Raw genomic sequence first — 24,805 nt, 5'->3', positions numbered from 1 at the left:
AAGCATTAAGAATGCCTGCCTGAGGCATGTGGTCCTAAGTTTAAAACCCCAGTGCCAACAATCACACACTTCCTCACTATCTACTTACTCTCTAAAGCACATTAAATAGGTCTCTCAACAGGAAATGGTTTTATATGTTCACTGAAACAAATTTATTAGGTAGTAAGTAATATTAAAGTGGAAAGTCATTGTGAAGAGGTTTAATTTTTTTTGGTGGGGAGAGGCCTGTGGGGATCAAATCCAGGGCCTCCTGTGTGATGAGCACATGCTTACCAATGAGCAACACTCCTGTCCCCGACATACTTTAAAAAATAAACACACACTTGTTTTTCCATGCTGATGATGTAAGCTTTTATACTTGAAATTTGAATTCTCATGGAGCAAAAAGGTAGCAGGGAATACTTCCTTATACAAGTTCGCTTTTAATAATTCAACCACAAAACATTTCCTCGCTGTCAAGTTAGGAGTTAAAATGCCCTACTTACAGAGTTGCTCTGTTTGGATTATCATGAAGCCGGACTGGGAATTTAGGAAATTCCCAGTCCGGATGGAACGAGCATGTAAATAATTTGAAACTGAAAACAACTCTTAAAACCTTCGATCAGTCAATGTGAAAAATACCTAGGTTTTTAGCGATTCTGTTTTTGTTGTTTTGTTTTGTTTTTGTTTTTGGACCATACTGGGCTTTGAACTAGCACTTGCTAGGCAGGTGCTCTACCACTTGAGCCACTCCGCCAGTCCAATACCTAGGTTTTTAATAGGTACTTATCTCTGTCAAAGGCTGGACTGACAGTTTTGGTTTTGTTTTCTTTTAAAAGAGCAGGTAAAGATTTATTACCTGCAGCAAAGAAGAGCACAGGAATTACTTCTGAGCATAGACCAGCAGCTCTGAGGTTATTCTGAATGCCCCCCTTGTCAGACAGGTGGTTCTGTAGGCACAGGGAAGTACTGACCAGCTTATTCACAAGATGTGATGTGGCGTGTCCCTCTTCTGGCATCATCTCAGCACACCTCCTGAGGCAGTGGTGACACCTCCGGAGTCAGATCTGTTTGTGTTGGGAGTGCAGATTCTGTCTTTCATTTTTGGAGGTCAGAGCATGACAGTCTCGGTGCCCAGTAATTTAGCAGATACTCATACTGGTACACTCATTCCTTTTCTATCAACCCAACTTTTATTTACCTGTTAATGAAATCAAAACACTGTGTAGGCAACCTACTATATACATCTGTGCTATTGTTGAGTGTTAATCACTAAACTCAGACCTACATTAACATAAGTTCTAGCTAAAGAATCTGTGTAATAGATCCTATGAAGTCATGGCTAGTTAGTCCATAAGAAATTCAAGCACTTGTTTCTAGTAGCTGTTTAAGTCTCATTTAATATTTAACAAATGAGAGAGCTTGCCAGCACCTAGGCAGTATTGGGCGATGGTTTTGCCTTTCTTTATATACAGTGCACAGGTTCCAAAGCATGACCCACACATCTTGATAGTCCACTTTAAAAACCTCAAGGGAAAATCTAAGGTAAAAGTGGAGCCTTCACTGTCAAGCTGAAGCCTAATGAGATACAGTGAACCAAAGAGGAAGAAAGGCATCTTCCACAAACCCTATTCCTAAAACACTGGACAGGTCTGTAAAATGTTCATTAATAATTTAAATACTTAAATAATTTTCAGATTATCTGTTGGACCTTTTCCATTAGGCTCAAAACAGCCTCTTTCTGGGGTCGTTTAGAAGTTCCAGTCTGACAGGCTATTCCTCCCTGCAAGGTCCCTTTCTTCAAGTGAGTACAGGATTGCTGGTGGCTCGGTTATCAGCGTGGATGTGAGGAGAACTTCCATTAATGTGACAGTTTTATGAGTAACAAGGTGACTTCAGTTTATGTGGTTTATAGCCTGGCCTCTTCTTTTAAGGTACCGCTTCCTAATTTTGATCATCCACTTCACACTCAGTTTGGCAAACTCTGCTGCTTTAAATAATGCTAGGAAGGCCCCACACAGAAGAGCAATTGTGTTCCAAGGATTGGCAGTGATTATCTGTGAAACAGAAACAAATACAGGGTTACTGATTTCCTTTAATCTTGATTCTTAAGTTACACTGTTGTCAAATAACACTCCTGCCCAGATTATGGGGCTACAAGAAAAACACCTGGATTCTGAAACCTTCACAACAGTACTGCATTCAGATTATAATTTCAGTGTTCACAGCTAGTCTGAGGAACAAATACTAGCCCCTCCATGTAATAAATTGATTCTGAAAGGAAAAAAAAATTTTAATCTCTGCACAAATAAGATATTTAATACTATGCTTTAATTTTGTGTCCTAATCCAAAAATAAGTTGACTCAGCTTTGTGATAAATTTCCCTAAAACTACACCCAGTCCATAAAGTTAGTTCCTCATTTTCTTGCCCATCTCAGTTACCTTAGTTTCCAACTGTCTCTTCCCAAACTCACCCTATGGACTCCTCCCTCAGACCTCTGCTCCTTGCTTCTCTGCCTGAGGTACTGTCCTCCTGTCTAGACTTACTAACCCTTTACACTCAGCGTTTTCCCTGGTCATTCAGCCAAAACCCTCCTGGATCTGAGCAAAGCTGTTCATCCTACAAACCCTTTTGACAGTTACTTATGTCTGGCTCACCACAAGCTCCCTCGCTGAGCTGTTTAAGGCAGAGGTCTTAGGTTGGATTTCTGAATTCCCAAGCATGGTAAAAATAAGACATTCGTAAACCCAGTCTAGCAGTGTGACCTGAGACCACATGAGCTTCAACGTTTGCAAAATGACTATACAACTGCTTATATGACTGCTGTGAAGCACGCCTTGAGGAAGGGGCTCTATTTAGCCCCTCATACTGAACACAGTAAGCTGAATGCACGCATTTCACACAAACAGCTATAAGGCAGTAACACTCCAGCCAGAGTCTTCTCAGTAAAGCCTCTGCATGGGCCCCTTTGCCCTAGCCTTGCTGCTGGTAACTAACAGCATGGTGGGTGACAGTGGAACATATCCATCTCACAGAAACCCTCCCTGGGAGCCAAAGCTTACATGCTAGAGCTGTGAAAGTTCTTCCCCAAAGCCACTGATGATGGGAAGACGTTTTGTGATGATTTAAATGTCAAACATCTGATACTGGCACTAGTGAATGGCGTGCCAATAGTTTCTTTAGCAAAGCCGCCCAATTTCTCCCCTTCCAGGATTAAGATTGTGAGTCTGAGAATGTGGCATTAGTGATGCTTTAATTATCTGTGACTTTCAATTCCAATTTACCACAAAGAAGCACTTATTCTACAATTTAAAGGAATGACTAATGGTAGTACTCTATATAGTAACTGAATGCTTTCTATTTAGCCAATATTACTACAAAGCAGTTACTCTGTGCTAAGTACCCTGCTAGATATCAGATAAATGATGATGAACAAAATGACCTTTGCATCATCAGAGAAATAATACTAGCGACTAAGACCAATTAAACATAAGTTACATATGACATGTAATGCCATAAATATAAAATACAAGCTGTCTCATGCTCTGAAAGAAGATGAGGACGACAGCCAGGTAGACTTAGCCTGCAAGGATGAGCCAAAACACGTCAGAACAGAGAATTTGCTCGCATAATCTTAAATAGTACTCACATCTTGGACTTTCTGGATGAAAGGATCTTTCCATTCAAAGACCACAAAGAACAACTGAGCGCTTTTCTCGGCAGCTGGCCTCTGGTCAATGTAGTTAACCACACTGGTCTAGAAGCAGAGCAGAGAAACGGTTACCACCCCTGACCCTCCTTTGCCTGGGCCCCGGGAGAGGAGACAGTGGGAGGGGATCTTAGACCATGGCTCTCCTGAGGCTATCTTTTGGAGAGAGAAAGCCAAAAGTCTCATAGACAAAATCCTGAAACTGGTATAAGAGCCAAGGCTTTACCATGGGTTTCCATCATTCTTTGGAGAAATAGGATCTGTGCTATACAATAGGTGTTAAGGACTGTCACCCAAATCTGTCATCAGGTAACAATACTCAAAAAAGCAATTTCTCCAAATTTTTAAAATACATGATCTTAAGAGCTGTGTATTTTTGTTTGTTTTTCGCTGTTATCGGGGCTCTGCCAGCCCTCTTTTGTGTGGGGTATTTTTGAGATAGGGTCTCGCTTGTTTTGTTCTTTTGGCCTGGGCTGGCTCCAAACCTCTGTCCTTCTGATCTCTGCTTCCCCGAGTAGCTAGGATCACAGCTTGTATGTTTCTCTCTTTTGTTTTTTTGGTGGCACTTTGTGTGTGTGGGGGTGTTGAACTCAGGACCTCTCACTTACTAGGTGAGCAAGCTACCACCCCTGCATAGCTGGGGATGACAGGGTGTATACCACCAGGCCCAGACACTGGTTGAGATGGGGTCTTGAGAACTTTTTGCCTAGCCTGGCCTTGAACTGTGACCCTCTCAATCTCAGCCTCTCAAATAGCCAGGAACAGGTTTAAGTCACAACTCTCATCAGGAGAGTTATTTGAGAGTTATTGAAGGGTATTTCAACCCTTCAAGTTTACAGAAACAAAGCACAGCCCCCAGATACACACACCACTCATTCCCTGTAACCATCTAGTAGGCATGCATGGTAAGATCTAGTCATCAACTACTAAAGAGGCCATGTGGTGTAACGGACAGCAGGCCAGCCCAGCCTAAAGCGAAAGTCTACCACCTAATCCCAACTTCAGATCTGCCCCCTGGAAAACAGGACAAAATGTGTGCCACACTGCAATATGGTAAGGATCAAATGAAATAGTCTATGTGAAAGCACAACATAAAGACATTTCTGAGTCTTACTCAAAAGAGCTCGTGATCCTGCCAATTTAGGCAATAATAAAAGGCATAAAAAAATTCTCCAATTTATTAGCTTGCTAAGGTTTTCATCCCTTTGGTTTGAGATCACAGTTGGAGCCACCAGGAGAGGCAGGACAGGTGGGCCTGCCCCTAATTGTAATGTGAATAAATACCTCTCTCTAGGGCCAGGTGAGGACTTAAAGTACTTGAAATCAAGTGCAGAGTAAAAATTCTACTGGCAGATAGCTTACCAAATAGGAATATTTTAAGAATCTATTGCCTGTGGTTGTCACCTCCTGAGGCAGGAAAAATAGCCTGTGCTTAAACAGTCCTAGGAACCATTTAAAGACTAACCTAAGACAGTCCCCAACTGGATCAGTGCTTGATTCCTGGCAAAAAACAGCCCAGTTGGTTCGAGTAGGCCCCTCCATTCTAATCCAGACCTTTCCAGCCCACATGAAGACCTCCAAGGAGGAATGGGGTGAGAGGGCAACCCTGTTTCCTCTCATAGCACCCAGCCACTTACGTTCATGACAGTGTGCCTCTCAGTGCGGACTTGGTGGACGGCACAGTCACATGTAGGTGGAAGCCCCAGAGGCAGGAATGGAGCATTCCTTCTGCTTGTGACAACCAACACCCCCAGAGGAAACAAACCAAGTCTCCCACCTCTATCCCCACCACCAGACCTTTCCCATGGCTCTCTCACAGGGTAACAGCAAGAGGACCCTCCATACATTACCTCCTGGCTCAAGGCCAGCACACAGTAAGCTTTTTCATCAGACTTCCTGTTAGTAAACAATGTCTGAGCATACACCCAATGTACTTAGCTTTCTAACTTTATAAAGCAATATGCATTATGGTTCTAATGCTATATATATATTAGTCGACAATAGAAATGTCAAAAGGATGAGATAAAAGTAAACATTTAAAAAAAGCCAGTCTTTTCCTTCCACATCTCGCTGGATCATCATCACACACAGGACTGTAGACACCACTGTATCTGGTCTTCCTTGCAAATACTCATTTGCTATGCTGCCTGTGTCGGCCACAGAACACTGCCAGGTGTGGGTGTCAGGCACAGCTGGGTGAGTTACCTCCCTCTGCAAGATGGCCTGCGTGACTGCCTCTCCTCAGCCATTCTATGAGAACCAGCCACCGAGGAGGCAAGGCTGCTGGTGCACTGACTCCAGGAGAACGCTCAGACTGTCTGCCCTGGCATATGAAGCCCTCCCCTGGGTCCCATCCCCTGCTGAAGAAGTCTACTCACCCTTAGGACACCACTCAAAAGACTTCCCTGCAAAGCTTTCATCCACCCAGACACAAATGAGGAAAAGTACAGCTGTTCCAAGCAAACCCTGAGTCACCTACCTCTTGTCGGAACTCCATGGCCTCTCGCCCATCCTCCTCCTTGGTCTTCACCAGAGACATCTTGACCCAGGTGCGGAAGCCCCCGGAGAACTTCCAGCTGGAGTAGGCACTCTCACAGGCCTGCATGAAGCCTGCCCTGTCTGGGCTTGGAGGACGGGGAGAAGAAAGGTCTAAGTTAATCCAAGCCTGATAGCAGAAGCCAAGTGTAGCCAGACACGCACTACCCTTCCACAAGCTGCTTTCTCTATTGGCATGATGGGAATGCAGCCCACTCCCTGCTTCTTCTCTGAATTCGGTGCCTCAGTAGGGCTACTTGTTAGTAAAAATCAAAAGCAAGGCCCATCCCATTTCTCTGGCTTCCAAAGAGATTGTCCCCAGCCTCGAGGCGGCAGCAGGACCCCTGCAGCTCCAGGTGAGGGCTCCTCCACCAGCTGCTGGCCAGCTCCGCAGCCTAGGACACTTGGGTTTCCGAAGCTCACTGGAGTCAGTGCTCCTGGCTCCCTGGAGGACGCGCTTGAGTGGAGCCAGAGCAGCCCTCACGGGACTCTCAGCTTCCTCTGGAAAGCACAGAGAGAGGAACAGGGTTTCCAGAGGAAGCTCTCAGTTGGCCGGATGGGACGCCACCCATTTGGTCTAGGGTGGTGCAGACACAGCAAAATCAAAGCATCCATGAGCGAGCAGAAGCCACAGTGCAGGGCTGAGGACATGGAAGGAGCAGAGGGCTTGGAGAGGGGGTTGGGCATTCTGAAGTCTCCCAGGAGAAGGGTCACCAGACTAGCTGTAGGCAGGACAGGAGACTCAAGGCAGAGGCTCTGAGCTCCAGGGTGGAGGAGGTGCTCCCTTCCTGTTCGGCAAGCAGCAGCCTCCTTGTCACTGCAGCTGCCCCCTCACACACTTCCACACTTCCTGGGAGTGGGGACCCGGGCTCAGCAAGGCCTGGCAGGAGTACAAAGATCCTCCCACTCTAACAAGCACTTTGAGCCCAAGAAATGGTACCACAGTGTGTTCCCAAAGCAGTGTCTGGAGCAGATAGGAACTTTTTGACAATCAGGGACATTTATCACTACAAGCAAAGACCCAGAGCAGCTGGTGAGACTTGCACCCTCATAAATGACACATTTATGTAAACACACACGGAGCCTTCCCAAAGAGCAAGACGGGGGTCTGGTGCATGGGAATGGAGAAACCAAGGCTCCAGGCAGGGGCTGCCGTCAAGAGTGCCCACATGGAAGGCAGTTTCCTTTGCTCTATAATACCCTAGTCATGGGCCAGAGCGAGGGATCTCTCCAGAACAGCGCCATGTACACAGAGTTGTACAGAGTGAGCCATGTACACATGCTCCTCCAAAGCAGCTTTACTTAACTCGGGATGAGTTTAAGGGACAGGCTGAGCTCACACAGTCCTTCCTTTCTTGGGCCAGGGGCCACCTGAAGCACTGCTCTCTGGCCCTAGCCCTCACCCTCGTCTCCAGCCTGGGGCTATACAAGGCTGGCAAAAGGCAAAAAGCAGACAGCAAGACCACTGAGAACTCTGGACGGCCACCTTTGCAGGAACTCCTGGAAAGAGGAGAAGAGCAGGTAGTCTATGGCACTGAAGTCCTCGTTACTCTGGTTCAGGCGGAACTGGAGGAACACCAGCTCCCGCTTCTTCACTTCCCGGGGCCCCTGAACAATCAGGGCAGACTTCTAGAGGGAGACAAAGGCCAGAGTCTCAGTCCTGGAGAGGTGCATGGTCTCTCAACCCCTCACCTTGGGCACACAGAAGCTCCAGCATCTAACAGCGCAAGCACGGACTACAGAGCTCACACGAGGGCACCCAGCAGCCTCTAGTGACCACTGCCAGACCCTCCTGCCCAGGGATGCGGACAAGTCAATGCTTGCTCAAGCCTGGGGACATTTGGCACAGTGCCCGAAGCCAGGCTGAGCATGACACATCCTCTGTCCCCTTTTCCACGGATTGGCCAAGCTATGGAAGCTCACCATTATTCAGCAAGCAAGCTCATTTCATCTGTTATATGTACAAATATTTCCTTCTAGTCTGCAGCATTTCTTTTAAGTTTGTTTCTAATGTCATTTGTTATATGGAACCTTTAAATTTAATACAGTAGATGAAATCTGTAACACACACACACACACACACACACACGGCAGGGGGATAAGCACACTGGGAATTGAACTCATGGCCTATCACTTGAGCCGAGCCTCCGCGCTCTTAGCTTTTAGTTTGTCAGACAGGGTGGGTCTCATGCTTCTGCTCAGACCAGCCTCAGTCAAAACCCTACCTCTGCCTCCCAGGTAGCTGGGATTACTACTGTATACATCACGCCTGGCTCATTTTTAAGATACGGTCTTGCTAACTTTTGCCAGATCAGCATTGAACTGAGATCCTCTTAGCTACCACACATTTTAATTTTTTTTTACATTTAGACACTTCATATGCCTCACTTGAAGTTTTGTATACAGTATGAAACAGGGATCTAACTCCTACTCCCCAAACAATGGACAGATGTGGTTCTGACGCTCCGCCTTTGGCTCTCCTTTGTCCTGAGCCAATTTCAAGCACAGGGCCACTATACACCTCTGCTCCTGGCCCAAACGTAGCCCACAGTGCAGCTGTCACTCTCTATGGCAGTACCGTGCTGCTGGGCTGCCTTATGGCTTTCTGCTCTTCCATGATAAAGTGACTCCAGCCTGGGCAGGTCCCCTCCAGGTTGCCTCCTCACACTTCCAGAAGCACCTTGGTCATTTTTGTACATATGCTCTTCTAGATACAACTCAAAACTAGCATTTCCATTCCAGAAAAAAATCCACCAGGATGTACAACAGTGATGAAAGTCAACTGAAGTATTAAATTGAGAAAAAAAAATCTTTACATCAACTTTTACAAATGTCCTACAGATCTTTCAACTGTGCAGGTACAAAGTTTTATACAGCCACATCCACACTCTAAATCTATTAAATGTGCCATTCAACTCATTCTTACTACTGAAGATCTGTGAGTTTCTGAGAAGCATCAAATCACACTGTAAGGCGAGTGTATTTTCTTATTTCTAACAGGTTTTGCTTAAAAAAACATACATGGCATTTGTTTTGTACATAAAGAGCACTGACTGTTAAACATTAGTGAAGCATAGTAGAGCCAAAACCCTCACCAGCGTCAGCCATTCCTTTTCTAACCTCTGCAGCACCTAGAATTCCACTTGGACCAACACAAACATTGCCACAGCCCCTTTCTTTTGGGTATTCTTGCATTTTCCCAAGACAGTCTTTGCCCATCTCTTTATGTTCAGCCTTTCAGTGTGGCAGAGGCCTAACGTCTCCAGTCTCTGTCCTCTACCACTTCTCCCTTTAATATGAGAACTGCTTGCCCAATCTGAGACTTCAGCAGAACGAGCTGCCTTGTTGGAGCTTCATTTCAGGCCTCCATGGAGCCATGTGATAAACTTCCTTATCACTTTCTTAAAAGGGATCTTCTTCCCCGCCCCCCGCCCCGCCAATTTGCTCATATGCTGACCCTGCTGACAAGGACTACATCTAGACACAGGACACATGACACAGGGACGAGATGGAAGCTGTCTCTGGACAATCGCATGGGGCACTACTTCCCACTGTGCTGCCAAGTCACTGAATCTGGACGTCTGTTCTACACAGAGGCTTAGCCTACACTCTGAAAAGCACATACTTTGTTAGCTGGAACTAAAAAAATGTTTTGGGAGCAAAAACCTAAAATGATACATCAGCTTCACATTGGGTGATGGGAAAACCAGGCTGTGAGGGAACAGATGGGGGTCCTGCAGTCTGGAAAGGCAGTGGTTATACTATGCTGGAGCAAAGCACATGAAACTTAAGATCATGAGAGAGACCAGAAAATCAATGGGAATTTGAAGATTTATGCAGCGTGAGCACAAGACCCTCAACAGGGGTCACTTTCACAGGGTCTTGAGTGGACTCAGACAGTCAGAAGCCTCCACATTTCTGTAGAACACTCATCACAAAGGCAGCCTCGTCTAAGCAGCCATTTCAGTCCCAAAGCCAGTCCACAAACCATACAGGCAGGAACTGAGTGACAAAATCCATACAGACCCCAGGGAGGGCAAGTTACCTAACGCTCGCCTCAGATGACCACCAACAGGCCAGCAGAGAGACTCAATTGTTATAGCACCTGCCTAGCGAATATGAGGCCCTGAGTTCAACCTCCAGCACACACACACACACACACACACACACGCACGCACACACGCGCACGCATGCACGCAAACTCCCAAGTGGCCACTAAGGATTCCAGCAAGGCAGATCCCCCACTGATGAGGCCAGAACATGCGAGCGTCTCCCCTAGCGCAGCAATCAGGTCTCACCAAGGAGCCACTTTCACCCCAAAGCAGGGCACTCACCACTGCTGCAGAGCAGACTGCTGGGCACTTCCTGATCCTCCCTTCCCACAGGGAGCTCCAGCGCTTGGTTCTTATTCCTCTTCCTTTCCTATAGTCTCTCTCCTTGAGCATCATGGAGATCCAACCTCACCTCTGCTCATCTCCAGTGCCCGAGCAGAGGCCCTTCTCTTAGCTTGTGCAGAGAATAGTTCTGGGGTTTCTTACACAGAGCAGCATCCTGGCAGGGCAAGGGCTGTGGCCGACCCAGCCAAGGCCTCGCACCATGGCAGCCCTGCTCTCTGCACGTGCCTGCTCCCCACGAGGGAAGGCAGCTGGTGCCTCATCAGCAGTCCTCCTGTACCTGTTGTCTGCTACATCAGACCCAATGGACTGTTTACATTTTACACCAGTTCCTGAAAATGTCTGTTCTGCCAGTGTACTCGTTCTCAATTTGGAGGCTACTACTGATATTCTAGTCTATCCTATCCTATTTTTTTTTTTTTTTGCAGAAGCAGGAATCATTCTGCAGGATTTCAGGATAACTAGAGTGACAAAAAAGTCTTTGTGCAATTCTTTCATCTTAAGCCCTCACTGGTGGCTCTGTCACCCAAAGGAACAGGATGGGCTCTGCAGCATAACACCTGTGCCATCCTCAGCAGACTCTGCTTCTGTCTGCAGCTGCACCTCTCACCCTCTTCCAGGGGTCCCTGGCCCTCAGAAACACTCCCCACTGCAATCATGTCCAGAGGCACAGATCACCAGGACACTCCTCCCTGGCCATCTTGATGGACAGGTCCCCTATCCAGAACATCTTTCCTTCCCCCTGATGGGGACACTCTCACACTGCCCCTTTATCCCTCCCTGAAGGATATGGGAAGAAAGAGCAAAGATGTAAATACATGTAATCCCTTCCCTGTCCACAGAGAAGGTAACGCTCACCCGGATCTCTGACAGCTCTCGTCATTCCCTACCAAGCTGTGCTGTGTGACCGCACGGCCAGTGGTCCTCACCCCGGAACCCATCTCCTTCTCTAACTGGCAAATTTATTCAAAATATGGATTCCGAGAGTCCATCCTCAGGAATGGTGATTCAGCTGAACTCACATGGACCCTGGGAATCAGTATTTTCAAACAGTCCTGGCAACTCTGTCAAGCCATCAAACAGGGGACTCACTTCACTACACCACACCACCGGACTCCAGTCCTTCCACCTTCCACCAAGGAGGGGGGCTCATCCCATTGTCAGCAAGCCCTGAAGGTCATTCAGGGAAGGACAAAGACCTTATTGTCCTCCCTGAATGTAAGTGAGCCGGCCACATGTATGCCCAGGACTGAGGGCCACACCAACAGTGTGAGAAAGCCTCTCAGGAAGAGAGGCAAGCACAGCACCCAGCTGAGCAGCCCAGACCCAGCTCAGGCAGGCAGCATTACCATGGTCTGATTGGAGAAGGGGTGGGTGTAATTGATCCTCTGCGTGGTGCAGTTCATATCACCAGGCTGGCCAGGGTGCATCAGAGGGGGAATGACCTCGTAATGGTGCTTACAGCTGAGCAGTTGGGCCTGACCAGGATAAAGAGCAATACCTGGGACGCAAATGGAAAAGCAAATGTCAGAAGTCACAGACCCTGCTGCGCTCCTGAAATCACCTCACACCTACTGCTAATCCATGTCATGGACTCCCTGACCCACTGCCAAGAAGGGAGGAGGAAAGGGATGGGGGCACATTCACTGCCCTCAGAGAGCCCTGCTCCAGTGGAGGGCCCACCTCTCAGCACTCCCCTGCCTGGCCTGGAACACAGCCTCCGGGGCCTACGGTGAAGTGCTATGCCCCTCTGAGACAATGGTTGCTCTGAGCCCAGCCGTGCCTCCCCAGGCCCATCACCCACCTGCAGAACCACTGAGGGGCTCTGAGCTATGGGATCCCCCAGCACTCATTTTGTCTCTTGTGTCTGCTCTACCTGGGAACTCTAAGCATGGGGGTCCCATCCCAAGAGTACTGCCCTCTCCTGCCCAGCCACCTGGAATTATAGCTGTTCCAACTGTAGCAGAAGCACTGAGAGCAGCACCAGCAGCAAACAGGCAGAGTTCAGAGGACAAGAGACCAAACACCATAAGTGACAGAGACCGAGTAGACACACAGAGAAGAGGATAAACATGAGACAGGATTGTGAGGGAGCCCCAGGCGAAGGGACCCCAACTTGAGAGTTGCTTGAGGGCAGCCTATGGGCAAATGCACAAGCAGGCGGCAGACACAAGGTGAGCAGGGCCTGAGCCACAGAGCACAGGCCTCTCTATTCACTCCAGGCTTCCAGAATGCTGGTGCCAGCTCCACAGTTCTGGTGGGGATAGTCAACTGTGCTGGAGATGACGCTCCACTCAAGGGGCTAGACACCCAATGAGGCAGGAAAGATAAACAGTGTGGCCTGGAGCCCTCCCAGGCAGGTCCCCTATCTCCTATCAAAGGCTGTGCCTCTCCCTGCCCCTTTCAACTCAAACTTGACTCCAACTTCCCCATCCCTGGCCTCTGGCAGCAGGCAGCCTACTCTCCTCTCTAGAGAAGCCCTTTGCCTCCCTCCACTCCCCGTGGCTCCTGCACCTCCTCCTCCCAGAAACTCACTTCCCACCCCAGGCTTTTCAAAGCCAGACTCTATGCCTCTTTCTGTCAAGCCCGCCTGGCTACCCTGATGCTGGAGGAACTCTCTGGGCTCTTCCCCTCTCTCCTGCACACACTCTGCAGGGTCTGTCAGCAGTCCATCTGAACTCCACTTGGCTTGCTCCACCCCACCCACAGCGCCCACCACCATGCTGGCAGCTCAGGGAGGATGTGCCAGCTAATGACTCAGACCTGGCGGGCTCTACCTGGAGCATCATAGCGATCCACCTCCTTGTAAGACACAGACATGACAGGGTGCTTAAGCTTTTCACGGAAGTCTGTGATGGTCTGGTAGACCAGGAAGACGGCCACAGCCATGAGCAGCAGGTAGATGAAGATGAGAAGGACAGAGAAGACGTTCTTCAGGCAAGCCTTGCTGAAGCGGATACTGCTGGAGGCAGACTCACTGTCCAAACCTGACAACAACAAAACACCAGTGTGACCCACAGCTCAGGGGCAGGGAGCAGCCACCTCCAGGTCTTCATCTGCCTTACCAAGGATGTGAAGCCAGCCCTGCACCCAGCCTTTCCACTTCACACCCCCTGCCCAGTCATTAAAAAGGGCACTTGGAAACATTTACTACATACCTACCCACCAGGCAGAGGACACTGAGACCCTGGGTGACATCTGTGAGTTTACCCTCTATAGGGATAGGCAGTTATAACCTGTCAAGTGAGCTGGTCCCAGCCCACCTCCCCCCTCTCTCCAGTCCCCCAGTTCTGGCTCTATTTAATGACTTCCTATTCCAGTTCCTGCCAAACCCTGGGTGCTCACGTTTCCCAGCCTATGTCTCCTCAGGAACACTTTTCTCCCACAGCTGATTCCTAACCTATGCTTCAGGTTTCATTTAGAAAAGCATCTTCCTGAGGAAACCTTCCCTGATGGGAACTCTATTTGGGTACCCTTCTTCCATGCTCCCAAGGCACCCTGTATGTCTACTTCATCCCACAGCAAAGTCTCTGTATGTTTTGTTTTCTTTTAATCACCCTTGGCTATGAGCTCCAGGAGGACAGAGACCAGGCCAGTCTTGTTCACAATGGAATCCCTAGTGCTTCATGCTGTGCCCAGAAGACAGTAGGCGTTCTGCACCAACATGGTGACATAAAACGTGTCCTGATGCCATTCCTACAACACAGCTCTGCCTCTCCTCCCTGCTCACACACCACCCTGAGCCCACCCTCCCAAATTCCTGTGTGGAAGCCCTAACTCTGAATGTGTTACAGGCCCTCTGAGGGGCTAAGTTAAGTGAGCTCATAAGGATGGGGCCCTAATCCAATGGGACTGGCGTCCTTATAAGAAAAGAGAGGCAAGCTTTGTGCCAAATGCTAGCAATTAAGAGTATCATTTTAATAGAAAAAATAGAAATATTCTAAATAGCCAATAATAGAAAAAGGATTAAGTTAAAAAAAAAAAAGAAAGAAAGAAAGAAGAGGAGGGAGGTGAAGATCAGGAGGATCATGGTTCAAGGCCATCCCAGACAAAAAGTTTGAGAGACCCCATATCAACCAATAAAAAATTGAATGTGGTAGGGTGTGCCTGGCATCCCAGCTAAGTGGAAAAGCATGAATAAGAGGACCGTGGTCCAGACCAGCCTGGGTACAAATGTGAGACCCTATTGGTAAAATATGTAAAGTAAAAAGGCTAGCAGTATAGCTCAAGTGGTAGAGAGCCTGTAGTAAGCACAAGGCCCTGAGTTTGAATCCCACTACTACCATTTAAAAAAAGAACATTTGACTAAAAGATTGCAAATTTCTAACAAGTACAGAAATAGGGGGCATTTTTAAGGCAAACAATATATTATGTCCAGGCTGAACAACTTAAAATAGATGAACAGTGAGTGGCATTTGTGAGCAGGTGTCCACTCTGCTGTAGGCCAGATAAAGAGGACTTGATGTCTTATTTTACAGTGCCTTCAGAAGGGAAAGAGATCAATTTATCTCAACATATTGTTGAAAAAATTTTAAAGCATCAATTTATGGTGAAATCAGAAGGTCACTATGACAACTGAATCACTTCAATTTGTCTGGCAGAGGTATTTGGGCAAATTATTCTCGCAGGAACAGTGACCACCGGACTCCTCTGTTTCACTCCAGAAGCCAAGTTTTGCTTCGTTACAGGCCTTTCTTGACCCATAAGTGGACACGTGACATAAATCAAAACTGTGAAACTATTCACTTACTAACCACACTTGCTGCAAGTAGCACCCCAATTCTGAAAGTAGACACCATAGCGTTTAAACATTACCAAAAAAAGGTGCTAGATACTTACTTGACACATGCTCCATGCACTCTGCAGGGAGAAACTGAACACTGGCGTTCTTGTGACAAGCTGAATGAATGTGTTTCTATAGCACACATCCCTTATACAAATGCAAAGACATGGAGGACAAAAATAATGCGCAGGGATTGCCGGGAAATGTGACAGAACTCTGTCAGACCTCTGCCAGAACTGCTGCATGAGCCTGAACCTGCCCCAGAACCTAAGTCAGGCCACTAAGGAGTCTGGGATGGGCAGTTCGGTTTCTGAAAGCTTCATGGAGCCTTTAGTCATGGGGCCTTTAAGTTGTGCACCACCACACACAGCTTTATTTTTGTGTGTGTTACAGGGGAGAGGTACTGGAGTTTGAACTCAGGGCCAGCACTTCCCAGGCAGGCTCTCTTCCACTTGAGCCACACCTCCAATCCTTTTTGCTTTAGTTATTTTTCTACTAGGGTCTTGCTTTTATGCCTGGGCCAGCCAGGACTGTGACCTATTTCCGCTTTCCATGTAGTGGCATGGCTGGGATGACATGTGCACCTCACCAGTCCAGCTTCTTTTACTGGATGAGATGGGGTCTTGCCAACTTTTCACCCAGACTGGCCTCAAATCACTATGCTCCCAATGTTCACCTCCCAAGTAGGATTACAGGGATGAGCGACGGCACCCTGCTGTACACACTCTTTAAAGAAATGTCTACTCAGATTCTTTGTCCATTTTTAATTGGGTTATTTATCTTTTACTATTGAGCTATAGTAAGAATTTGTTATATAGCCTAAATGAATCCTTTATCAGACATGATAGCAAATATTCTCTCTTTCCATAGGCTGTCTTTATTTTCTTGATAGTGTCCTTTAATACACAAAAGGTTTAATTTTTGTAAGACTCTATTTTTTCTTGGGTTTGCTTATTTTTGTCTATTCTGGCTGTTATACACAGTTGTTTCCATGGAGATTTGGTTGTAATGACTAGTTAGCCAAGTGTTTTCCTCAATTTGATTACATCTTTAATATTATAAAAATGCTTGTTCAATTAACATGTCTGGTGTCATTTCTCCCTTTGAAAAGAATAAGAACTAGTTGTGGAGTCTTTGGTAGAGAGCAAATGAATAGACTGAAGCTTTTACCACATTGTGGTATGGAATTTTTACCCAGAAAGTAAAACTGCAGCCCACGTAGACAAGTGACCTGAGAGCTACATGGTAGCCTTGCTTTGGAAAAGGAGCTCACATCCTCTCCCAGCTATCCACCAGTACTCTAGCCAGAAGCCATCTTGAGAAGTGAGTACTGAACTTGGGCTGCTCTAGGGCCAGAGACCCTGAAAGTTTCCATCTGTGGGATCCCACAGACATTCCCAGTGCACCAGCTTGGGGGATGGTGCCTCACAGACCCAACTTAGCCAGCAGAGTGACTATGACTTAAGCCTGCATTGTAGGGGACAGGTGTATGACAGAGAGGGAAATGAAGCATGCTACCCTTGAGAACCAAGCAATCAGGAGATAAAGGATGCAGCCAGCTGCATGTGACAGTGTCAAGACTGAATGCAGGGGCCAAGTGGTTTTTGCTGCTGCATGCGTCTATGCATTCATGCTCTGTAACTCTGTGGTACTAGCTGTTGTCCTGACCTCTAGGTTCACACAGCCAAAAAAAAAAAAAAAGACTGGGGACATGGAAAAGCAGCTTTTTCTATAAACCAATAATGAATGTGCTAAGAAACCATGAAAGTAATTTCATTCACAATAGCTACATAAAATAAAATGAAATGCCTTGAAATAAATTTGATCAAAGAAGTAAAAAGGCTCTATAATGAAAATTACAAAACACTGATGAAAATATTGAAGATGCAAAAAGATGGAAATAACATTCATGGACTAGAAGCATACTGTTCAGATGTCCGTAAGTACCTAAAGTAATCTACAGATTCAATGAAGTCCCCTTCAAAATACCATGACATTTTTCATAGAACTAGAAAAAAATTCCTAAAATTCATAAAAAAGCCCAAAACCCAGAATGTCCAAAGAAATCTTGAGCAAAATGAATAAGGCTAGAGGCATCACAACACCTGATTTCAAGATATCTGACAGAACCACAGTAAACAAAACAGCATAGTATTAGCATAAAAAGACACACAGACCAACAGGACAGACCCCAGAAATAAACCCATGCAAATGGTTCTCAAAGGTGCCAAACACACACTGGAGAAAGGACAGCCTCTTCAATAAATGGTGCTAGGAAAACTGAAACTGGACCCCTAATCTCTCACCAGTTACAAAAGCCAACTTAAAAATGAGTCAAAGATCTAAACATAAGACCCGAAATTGTGAATCTACTAGAAGAAAACATACAGAAAATACTTCAAGACATGGGTACAAGTAATGATTTTCATTAAACTAGAAAGTTTCTCACTGCCCAGTGGCTTGGAATTTGGTGATGCAGCTCTGTAATCCCAGCACTGGGAGGCAGGAGGATCAAAAATTCAAGTACAACCTGGGCTAAAAAGTGAGATCCTCCCTTGATTATTAATTAATTAGAAAATCTGCACACAACAGGCACAATCAACAGACTGAAGAGACAACCCACACAACTGGAGAAAACATAAGCCAACTATCTGTCTGACAGAGGGTTAATATCCAAAATTTACAAGGAACTCAAAAAATTAAAATTGGTCCAGGCCAAGTATTTTTTGTTGTTACTTGAGAAAGGATCTTCCTGTCTCTACCTCCTGAGGTGTGTACCACCACACCCAGCCAGATTTTTAAAATAAGACTTCAAAAATGTAATAGGCAACCAAAGCACAAAAAGACAAATGGGATTTTATCAACCATAAAAGTTTCAACACATCAAAGGAACTATCTGCAGAATGGAGAAACAATCTACAAAAGGGGAGAAAAATATTTGCAAACTATACATCTGACAGGGGTTAATATCAAGAATATACGAGAAACTCAAACATATCAATAGCAAAACAACAAATAATCTGATTTTTAAAGATGGGCAGAAGATCTGGACATTTTTTAAAAGATGACAAATGGACAGCAGGTATATGAAAAGATATTCAATGTCACTTATCATCGGGAAAACAGAACTCAAAACCACAGTGAGAAAATCTGTCCCCAGCGAGAATGGCTATTAGCAAAAAAGACAATAAATTGCAAATCCTGGCAAGGCTGTGGAAAAGGGAACCTCTCACATACATTGTTGTGGGAATATTAGTACAGCTATAATGGAAAAGTGTGGCAGTTCCTTAAGAAATTCAAAATAGGGCTGGAGGCATGGCTCAAGTGGTAGAGCGTCAGCCCAGCAAGCATGAGGCCTTGAGTTCCAATCCCAATACTGCCAAAAAACAAAGAAAAGAAAAAGAAAAAGCTGACCTTGCAAAAAGAGAATAGGTGATTAACAGAGATGGAGGGGAATATGGGGCAGGTTGATCAATAGACACAAAGATACAACTAGATAGGAGGAATACAAGATAGTTCTGGTGTTTTACTGCACAGCAGGGTGATTATAAGTTAACAGGAATAGATTGTGTATTTCAAAATAGCTAAATTTTTTTTTGTAGTACTGGGGTTTGAACTCAGAGCCTCATGCTTGGTAGGCAGGTGCTCTACCACTTGAGCCAGCCCTAGAAGAGAAATTTTTTATTGCTCTCACTACAAAGAAATGATAAATGCATGAGGTAATATGCTAATATCATGATTTCATCATTATACAATATATACATGGATTAAAATATCACAATGTACCCATAAATATGTACAATTATTATGTGTCAATTAAAAAAAAACTTCATCTGGGCTCACACCTATAATCCCAGCTACTCAGAAGACAGAGATCAGGAGGATCGTGGTTCAAAGTCAGCCTGGGCAAACAGTTTGCAAGACCCTATCTCAAAAAACCCATCACAAAAAAGGGCTGGCAGAGTAGCTCAAGGTGTAGGCCCTGAGTTCAAACTCCAGAACTACAAAAAAAAAAAAAAAAAAAAAGGTAAAGTAAAGAATTTGGGGGCAGACAGAACTTGTTTCAGTCTGTTTACCAGTCACATGATTGTCTTACTGATCCCTGAGTTTGAGGCCTCTACTTATTTAGTGAGGATAACTACCTCACACAGAATTACATGAATTAAATGTGGCAATAGATATGACAGAGCCAGGGCTTAGTAAAAGAGATCAGGAAACATTAGCTGCCTTTCCATCCTCCATTCCTCTCCCATAGTCTTCTCTGACTTAACAGGCAGAATACCAGAATTTTGTGTCCCATTTTCTCCTCCAAACACAAGAATCAAAGCAAACAGAATCCTACCTCCTCCAGTCCACCCAAGAAGCTGAAGTCAGGCTTGAGTCCAAACCCCAACACCACTCACTCACTCACTTAGCAAATCCTTTTTTTTTTTTCAGTACTGAGGGTTGAACTCAGGGCCTCGAAATCGGTAAGCAGGTACTCTACCATTTTAGCCACTCCCCCAGCTCCAAGCCAACAGAATGGCGGGGGGCTAGGGTGGTGAACAAAACAGACTGCTGTTCCCCTCATGGGGCTTCCCTGTAGCAAAGGAAACAGACAGTGGTCAGTGAGACAAACAAAAACACCATCCCAAAAGTTGCAAAGGAAAGGTGCAAAGACTACAGAAACAGTGTTGGAGGGTGGAAGTTAGAGAAGGCTTTCTAGAAAAAACGGTCAGCTAAGAGCCTGAAGAATTATTAGACATTAACTAGGTGAAGAAGGGAAGAACATTCCAGGCAGAGGACCAAAACAACAAAAGGGGCCTATGGTAGGGAGGAATGAAGAGCTTTCACTTAGGCAGCTGAGTAAGTCTGGAGTTCATGGGTAATCTCTGGGCTAGAAATGTAAACATGAGAGTCACGTATAAGCAGTGACTGAAGCAGAGGAAGAGGCCTAGGTGAGATCAAACACTAGAGAGAGAAAGGGGCCTATAACAAACATTTAATACCCTAGAGCTGGAGGGCTACTGCAAAGGAGTGTAAAAGGAGTGGCCTGAGAAGTGGTACATGGTGGAAGCTAAGGATGCAGTGTGTGTCCACCAGGAAGTAGTCAACGGTGTCAAACACAACAACAAGGCATAACTACCAGGCTGAGGCGCTGGAAGATGCTGACTGACAGAACCCTGCTCTCCCAGCTGGGCAGCAGTACTGGAAAGGCCTGATACCAGAGAGCTGAGGCCCATGAGACTGCTGAAGCCAATGTGGCTATTTTTCTGGGATTTACTATGTCTAGAATTTGCCTTGAATTCCCTACTCTGGGGGCTACAAGCAGTTTTCTGCAAGCTCAAAAGTGTCACAGACCTCTAGCTAGGCTCTGCAAGGTTTCCTGTGACTGTGACCACAGTCTGGAGGGGAGTTGAGGGGAAACTCTATAACCAGTTTGTTTCTCTGTAACTGACTTGTCTTTCTGACCACCTGTGAACCATATACTGCAAAACCCCTCTGGTTACATAAGCCACCTGGGGGGTATATAACTCATCTCCTGACACTGATTGGGGATCAGGGGCTTTGAGAAATTATCTCCCCTGAGTCTGCTAGCGTAATAAACTTCCTGCTTCCTGCAAAGTAGTCTCAGTGACTTTGTTTCCCTCGCCATTTCCCACAACAAGATCTTCTCCCAAAGGGCTCTGGGAACTGACCAGGTTAGTTTAGATGCTTACCTGCTAGCATTTTCTCAGGAAAAGAGGAATGGAGGAACAGGGATCCAAAGCATTTGCCCTTGTATCCAATGACCTGGCCTTAGGAACTGCCTCAAATTGGGGTACCAAAAACAGCAAGCCCCAGCCTAGGGTCTAGACATATCCTTGGTCCTGCAGCTAGTTAAACATGTATGGCTTTAGAACGAGGGCAATACTTGAGACCGGACAACAGGAATGCTCAGTGGAGCAGGGCTCTTCCACTCCCACAGCTGGCAAGGTGCCTGGACCGACCAGCACTCTCACTCTTAGCATTGAACCCACTTACCTGGTAAAACACCTGGGCCTTGGGCTTTGACTGTCTCCTTGTCTTGTTCATCTGCCTGCTGTGAATTCTCAATCACCTGGTCCAACTCCTCACTCAGCTAAAGGAAGAAACAAAGCAGGTGAACAAGTCGGCTGCACCAGGTTTGCTTTTCTAGACTAAAATAAGAAAGCAGAAGCTGCTGCTCACTTAATCGTCACCAAGAAACCATGTGATGTAGGGTGCATTAGACCAATTACGTAGATGAAGAAAATAGACCCCCAAAACTCAAGAAATTTCCTGACTGTTGGTTTCCCAGGACTGCCATGACAAAAAGACACAAACTGAGAGGCTTAAAATAAGAGAACTGTCTTCTCTCACATTTGTGGAAACTTGATAGACCAAAATCACAGTGTCAGCAAGGCTGGTTCTTCTGAGAGTTGTGGGGAAGAGTATATTCTATGCCTCTCTCCTAGCTTCTGGTGGATGACAGCCAGAAATTGTTGGCATTCCTTGGCTTATAGGTTCATTTTATTTCCAGTCTCTAGCACCATCTTCACTTGGCATTCTCCCTGAGTCTGTGACTTCTTCACATGGTCGTCTTCGTTTATTTAATTTTTTTTAGTGGTTCTGGGGTTTGAACTAAAAGTTCATGCTTACAAGGCAAGAACTCTCCCACTGGAGCCACACCTGCAGGCCAACATGGTCAACTTCTTTAAGGACACTAGTCATACTTGATGAGGGGCCTATCCTACTCAAAATGACCTTGTCTTAACCTACTACACCTGAAATGACTCTATTTCCAAACAAGGTCACAGTCTGAAGTACTAGGGATAAGACTTCAACATATGGTTTTGGGAAACGAAAAATGGCCATACAATTAGTGAAAGACAAAGCTGGGAGTCACGTCCAAGTTGGTTTAGTTTTAAAGTCCATGGTCTTAACCACTTCCCAGAGGAAGAGGAAATGTGGTTGAGTGTCTGCTGAGAGAGAAAAAGGAACAGTGAAGCTGGTGTCAGTCGCTGGGACTCTGGCTGAAGTCCACCCACTTGAGCTGCAAATGGCAGAACAAAGTAAGTAGTTCAGGTGACAGGAGCTAATTAGCAGCCTGGTATCAGGCAACCTCACTACATCAGTGTTCTCATATGGGAAAAATTAAGCCCCTGGTAGGACAGAAAGAATACGATGATAAACAACAGTCTTCATAGGATTGGGAAGGAGGGGACAGGCAAGATCAGAATTTGGAGGACCAGCTAGCACTGAACTAGAAGGGAGACCAAGCACATACTTGGGCTCATAATATCATCGCTTAAGGTTTCAAGGCATTTCAATTAAAAATTTACCCCCTGGGTGAATCTATGAATCTATTTTTTTTTTCCATCTCCCTCCCTACACCTCCCTTTTGCCCCCTCAGAATCAGGCAAAACCTCCAGTTTAAAGCCCTCCCCCTTTGGCCCCTCCAAGCACAAAAGAAAAGAAAAACAAGTAGGAAATGGTCAGGAGGCTGGAGAAGGCATCATGAGATACAGGCCCATGGTGGGGGCAACATAAAGAAGGTCCCCAAGGTCCTGCTGGCTAAAGGGAGAGGAGAATGTTAGTCCAGGGAAGTCTCACAGTTGTCTTATCTCAGCCTCGTCCAGGTTCACCCTGACCCAGCTGGCAACACCTTCCTCCCCTTCTTGACTACCCAGACATAAAGAGCCCACCTCCTTGCCTGACCCTGGCCAAATTTTCAATATACCCCATTCCCCTAAGCTAAACTCTCCCCTCAATAAAGACGCCTAACTCAGAGCTGGGTCCACTGCAGGAATGATCCAGGCAAAAACACACAGGACATTCTCTAGGATGTCTTCCTCTGAAGAAAGCAAGGGAAGGGGTCCTTCCAGTGCCTTCCGCCATGTAGATGTCCCCAAGGAGCAACTGACTCCCAGTGGCCTTGTCCCTGCAATATTTAATAAATATTTTATGAACCCTGCTAGGTTATGTGTAAATAATACATGGTCCTGTTAAGCCAGGACCCCAAAGCTCCCTAGAATCAGCGCTGCCCCATCCTGTTATTTGCTGAGGGGTCACAAGACCCCAGTCACATTCTGAGCTAAGCACTTTCCACATACCAACTCCCCTTCTCCCTTACTGGGATTTGGACACTTGCTAGGCAATCACTCTACCACTTGAGCCACGCCCCCACCCCCAACTCATCTTTAAAGGGTGAGCTTCCAGTGTGGCCAGAATCTAGATGGATGAGATGGGGGCGCCCGCAGTAATGTGAGACAAGCTCGCTGAGAAGTTTGGGCTGCTCTGGATAGACCAGGGCAGCATCAAGTCTAGAAAAGACATCGATCTGGGGTCAGGACCTAGCCTCAAAGCAAAGCGGGAGAACCTAGGACTGAAGGGAAAGATGGAAACATAGTATCCCTCTTAGGTGTTCGGAGAGGACCCAAGGAAGCAAACAGCAGGACAAAGGAGGTGGAACTGCCTGACCATGGCAAGTGGCAGGTGGAGGGGAACAGAGGAGAAGAATTACCAACAGTAACCAAGGTCTGGGGCCTGGAAGGAAGAGGAGGAGGAGGAAGAGACCAGTTGCACTAACAGAAGTGGAGGACGAGCTTCTCTGAAGAAAACGCAGGAGTCTCAGCGTGCAGGCAGGACAGAGAAAAGACAAAGAACAGGAAAGTGATCGTTAAAGTCGTGGGAGGGAGGTGAGACTAGAAGGAAGAGGCCGAGAGAAGCGAGAAGCAGCAATGCCAGTAAAAGCACTTTTGCAAAATTAGGCGGTCACCAAAACAAGAGGTAATTATCTCTGTCATTAAGCACCGCGGGGGCGGCGAGGCCTTGGGTTTGCAGAAGGGCTGACTTCCAACGCACATCTGATCTCGCTGGGAGGAGGGCGCAGCAGCTCCCACTTGTTGCTAAGGACACGCTCCGGCCCGCCCCGCGCCTCTGACCCCGCCGAGATGCCTTTAATAATTCACCTGAGGGTTATGGGTCGCGGCTCCCGGGACCCGGCTCCATCCTTCCTGCAATCGACCCGCAGCCCCCGGAGGAGGCTGAGCGCCCGCGCCGCCGCTCGGCTCCCTGGTTCCCTTCGTGCCCTTCTGCAGCTCTCTGCACCCAGGGACATTAGCGGACGCATTCATCCGCGCACGGCCGCGCAGCCCACCCGTCCAGACCCGGGGACGCCGCTCCTCCGCCCCACGGGACACTTTCCTTGAGTCCCCTTCTCCCTCGTACCTCTTGGTAGGATGTGGAGAGTTCCTGCCGGATCATGGCACTGACCCGAGCTCAGGCACACCTGAGCCCGCCACTGCCGGGAGGCGCCAGGAGCGCGCGCCGCATCCACAGCGCTGGAACCTGCCGGCTCCGCTAAACGAGACCGGTTCCGAGCCGCTTCCCGGAGACCAGGCGGGGCTGCGCTCGGCGCATG

General features: G+C 46.8%; 1 protein-coding gene across 2 annotated transcripts; it reads right to left on the bottom strand.

The window, feature by feature from the left end:
* Window positions 1-185: 185 nt before the first annotated feature.
* Window positions 186-24,805, bottom strand: Pacc1 (proton activated chloride channel 1). 2 transcript variants are annotated; one of them, XM_020172844.2, is made up of 8 exons: window positions 24,613-24,802; window positions 21,406-21,502; window positions 13,397-13,606; window positions 11,969-12,120; window positions 7,712-7,854; window positions 6,170-6,314; window positions 3,631-3,738; window positions 186-2,036 (listed from the first exon to the last, which is right to left on the bottom strand). In XM_020172844.2, exons 1-8 carry the CDS (start codon window positions 24,646-24,648, stop codon window positions 1,875-1,877), a joined length of 1,053 nt encoding a protein of 350 aa, XP_020028433.1. In that variant the 5' UTR covers window positions 24,649-24,802; the 3' UTR covers window positions 186-1,874. The 2 variants fall into 2 exon arrangements, with proteins under 2 accessions (XP_020028433.1, XP_073904474.1); XM_074048373.1 differs by lacking the exons at window positions 186-2,036; window positions 6,170-6,314 and having other exon boundaries at window positions 3,627-3,738; window positions 24,613-24,805.

This window comes from Castor canadensis, chromosome 11 (assembly GCF_047511655.1).
Source record: "Castor canadensis chromosome 11, mCasCan1.hap1v2, whole genome shotgun sequence".
Lineage (NCBI taxonomy): Eukaryota > Metazoa > Chordata > Mammalia > Rodentia > Castoridae > Castor > Castor canadensis.
This window is presented reverse-complemented; position numbering and strand designations above follow the sequence as displayed.

Bases quoted from the DNA above. Each gene is read 5' to 3' on its own strand.
- Pacc1 (XM_020172844.2), bottom strand. From the start codon at position 24,648: ATGATCCGGCAGGAACTCTCCACATCCTACCAAGAG. The intron at 12,121-13,396 runs GTAGAGCCCGCC...TTTGCGTCCCAG, and splicing joins GGATCGCTATGATGCTCCAG to GTATTGCTCTTTATCCTGGT. The intron at 3,739-6,169 runs GTAGGTGACTCA...CTCTGCTTCTAG, and splicing joins CCATGGAGTTCCGACAAGAG to ACCAGTGTGGTTAACTACAT.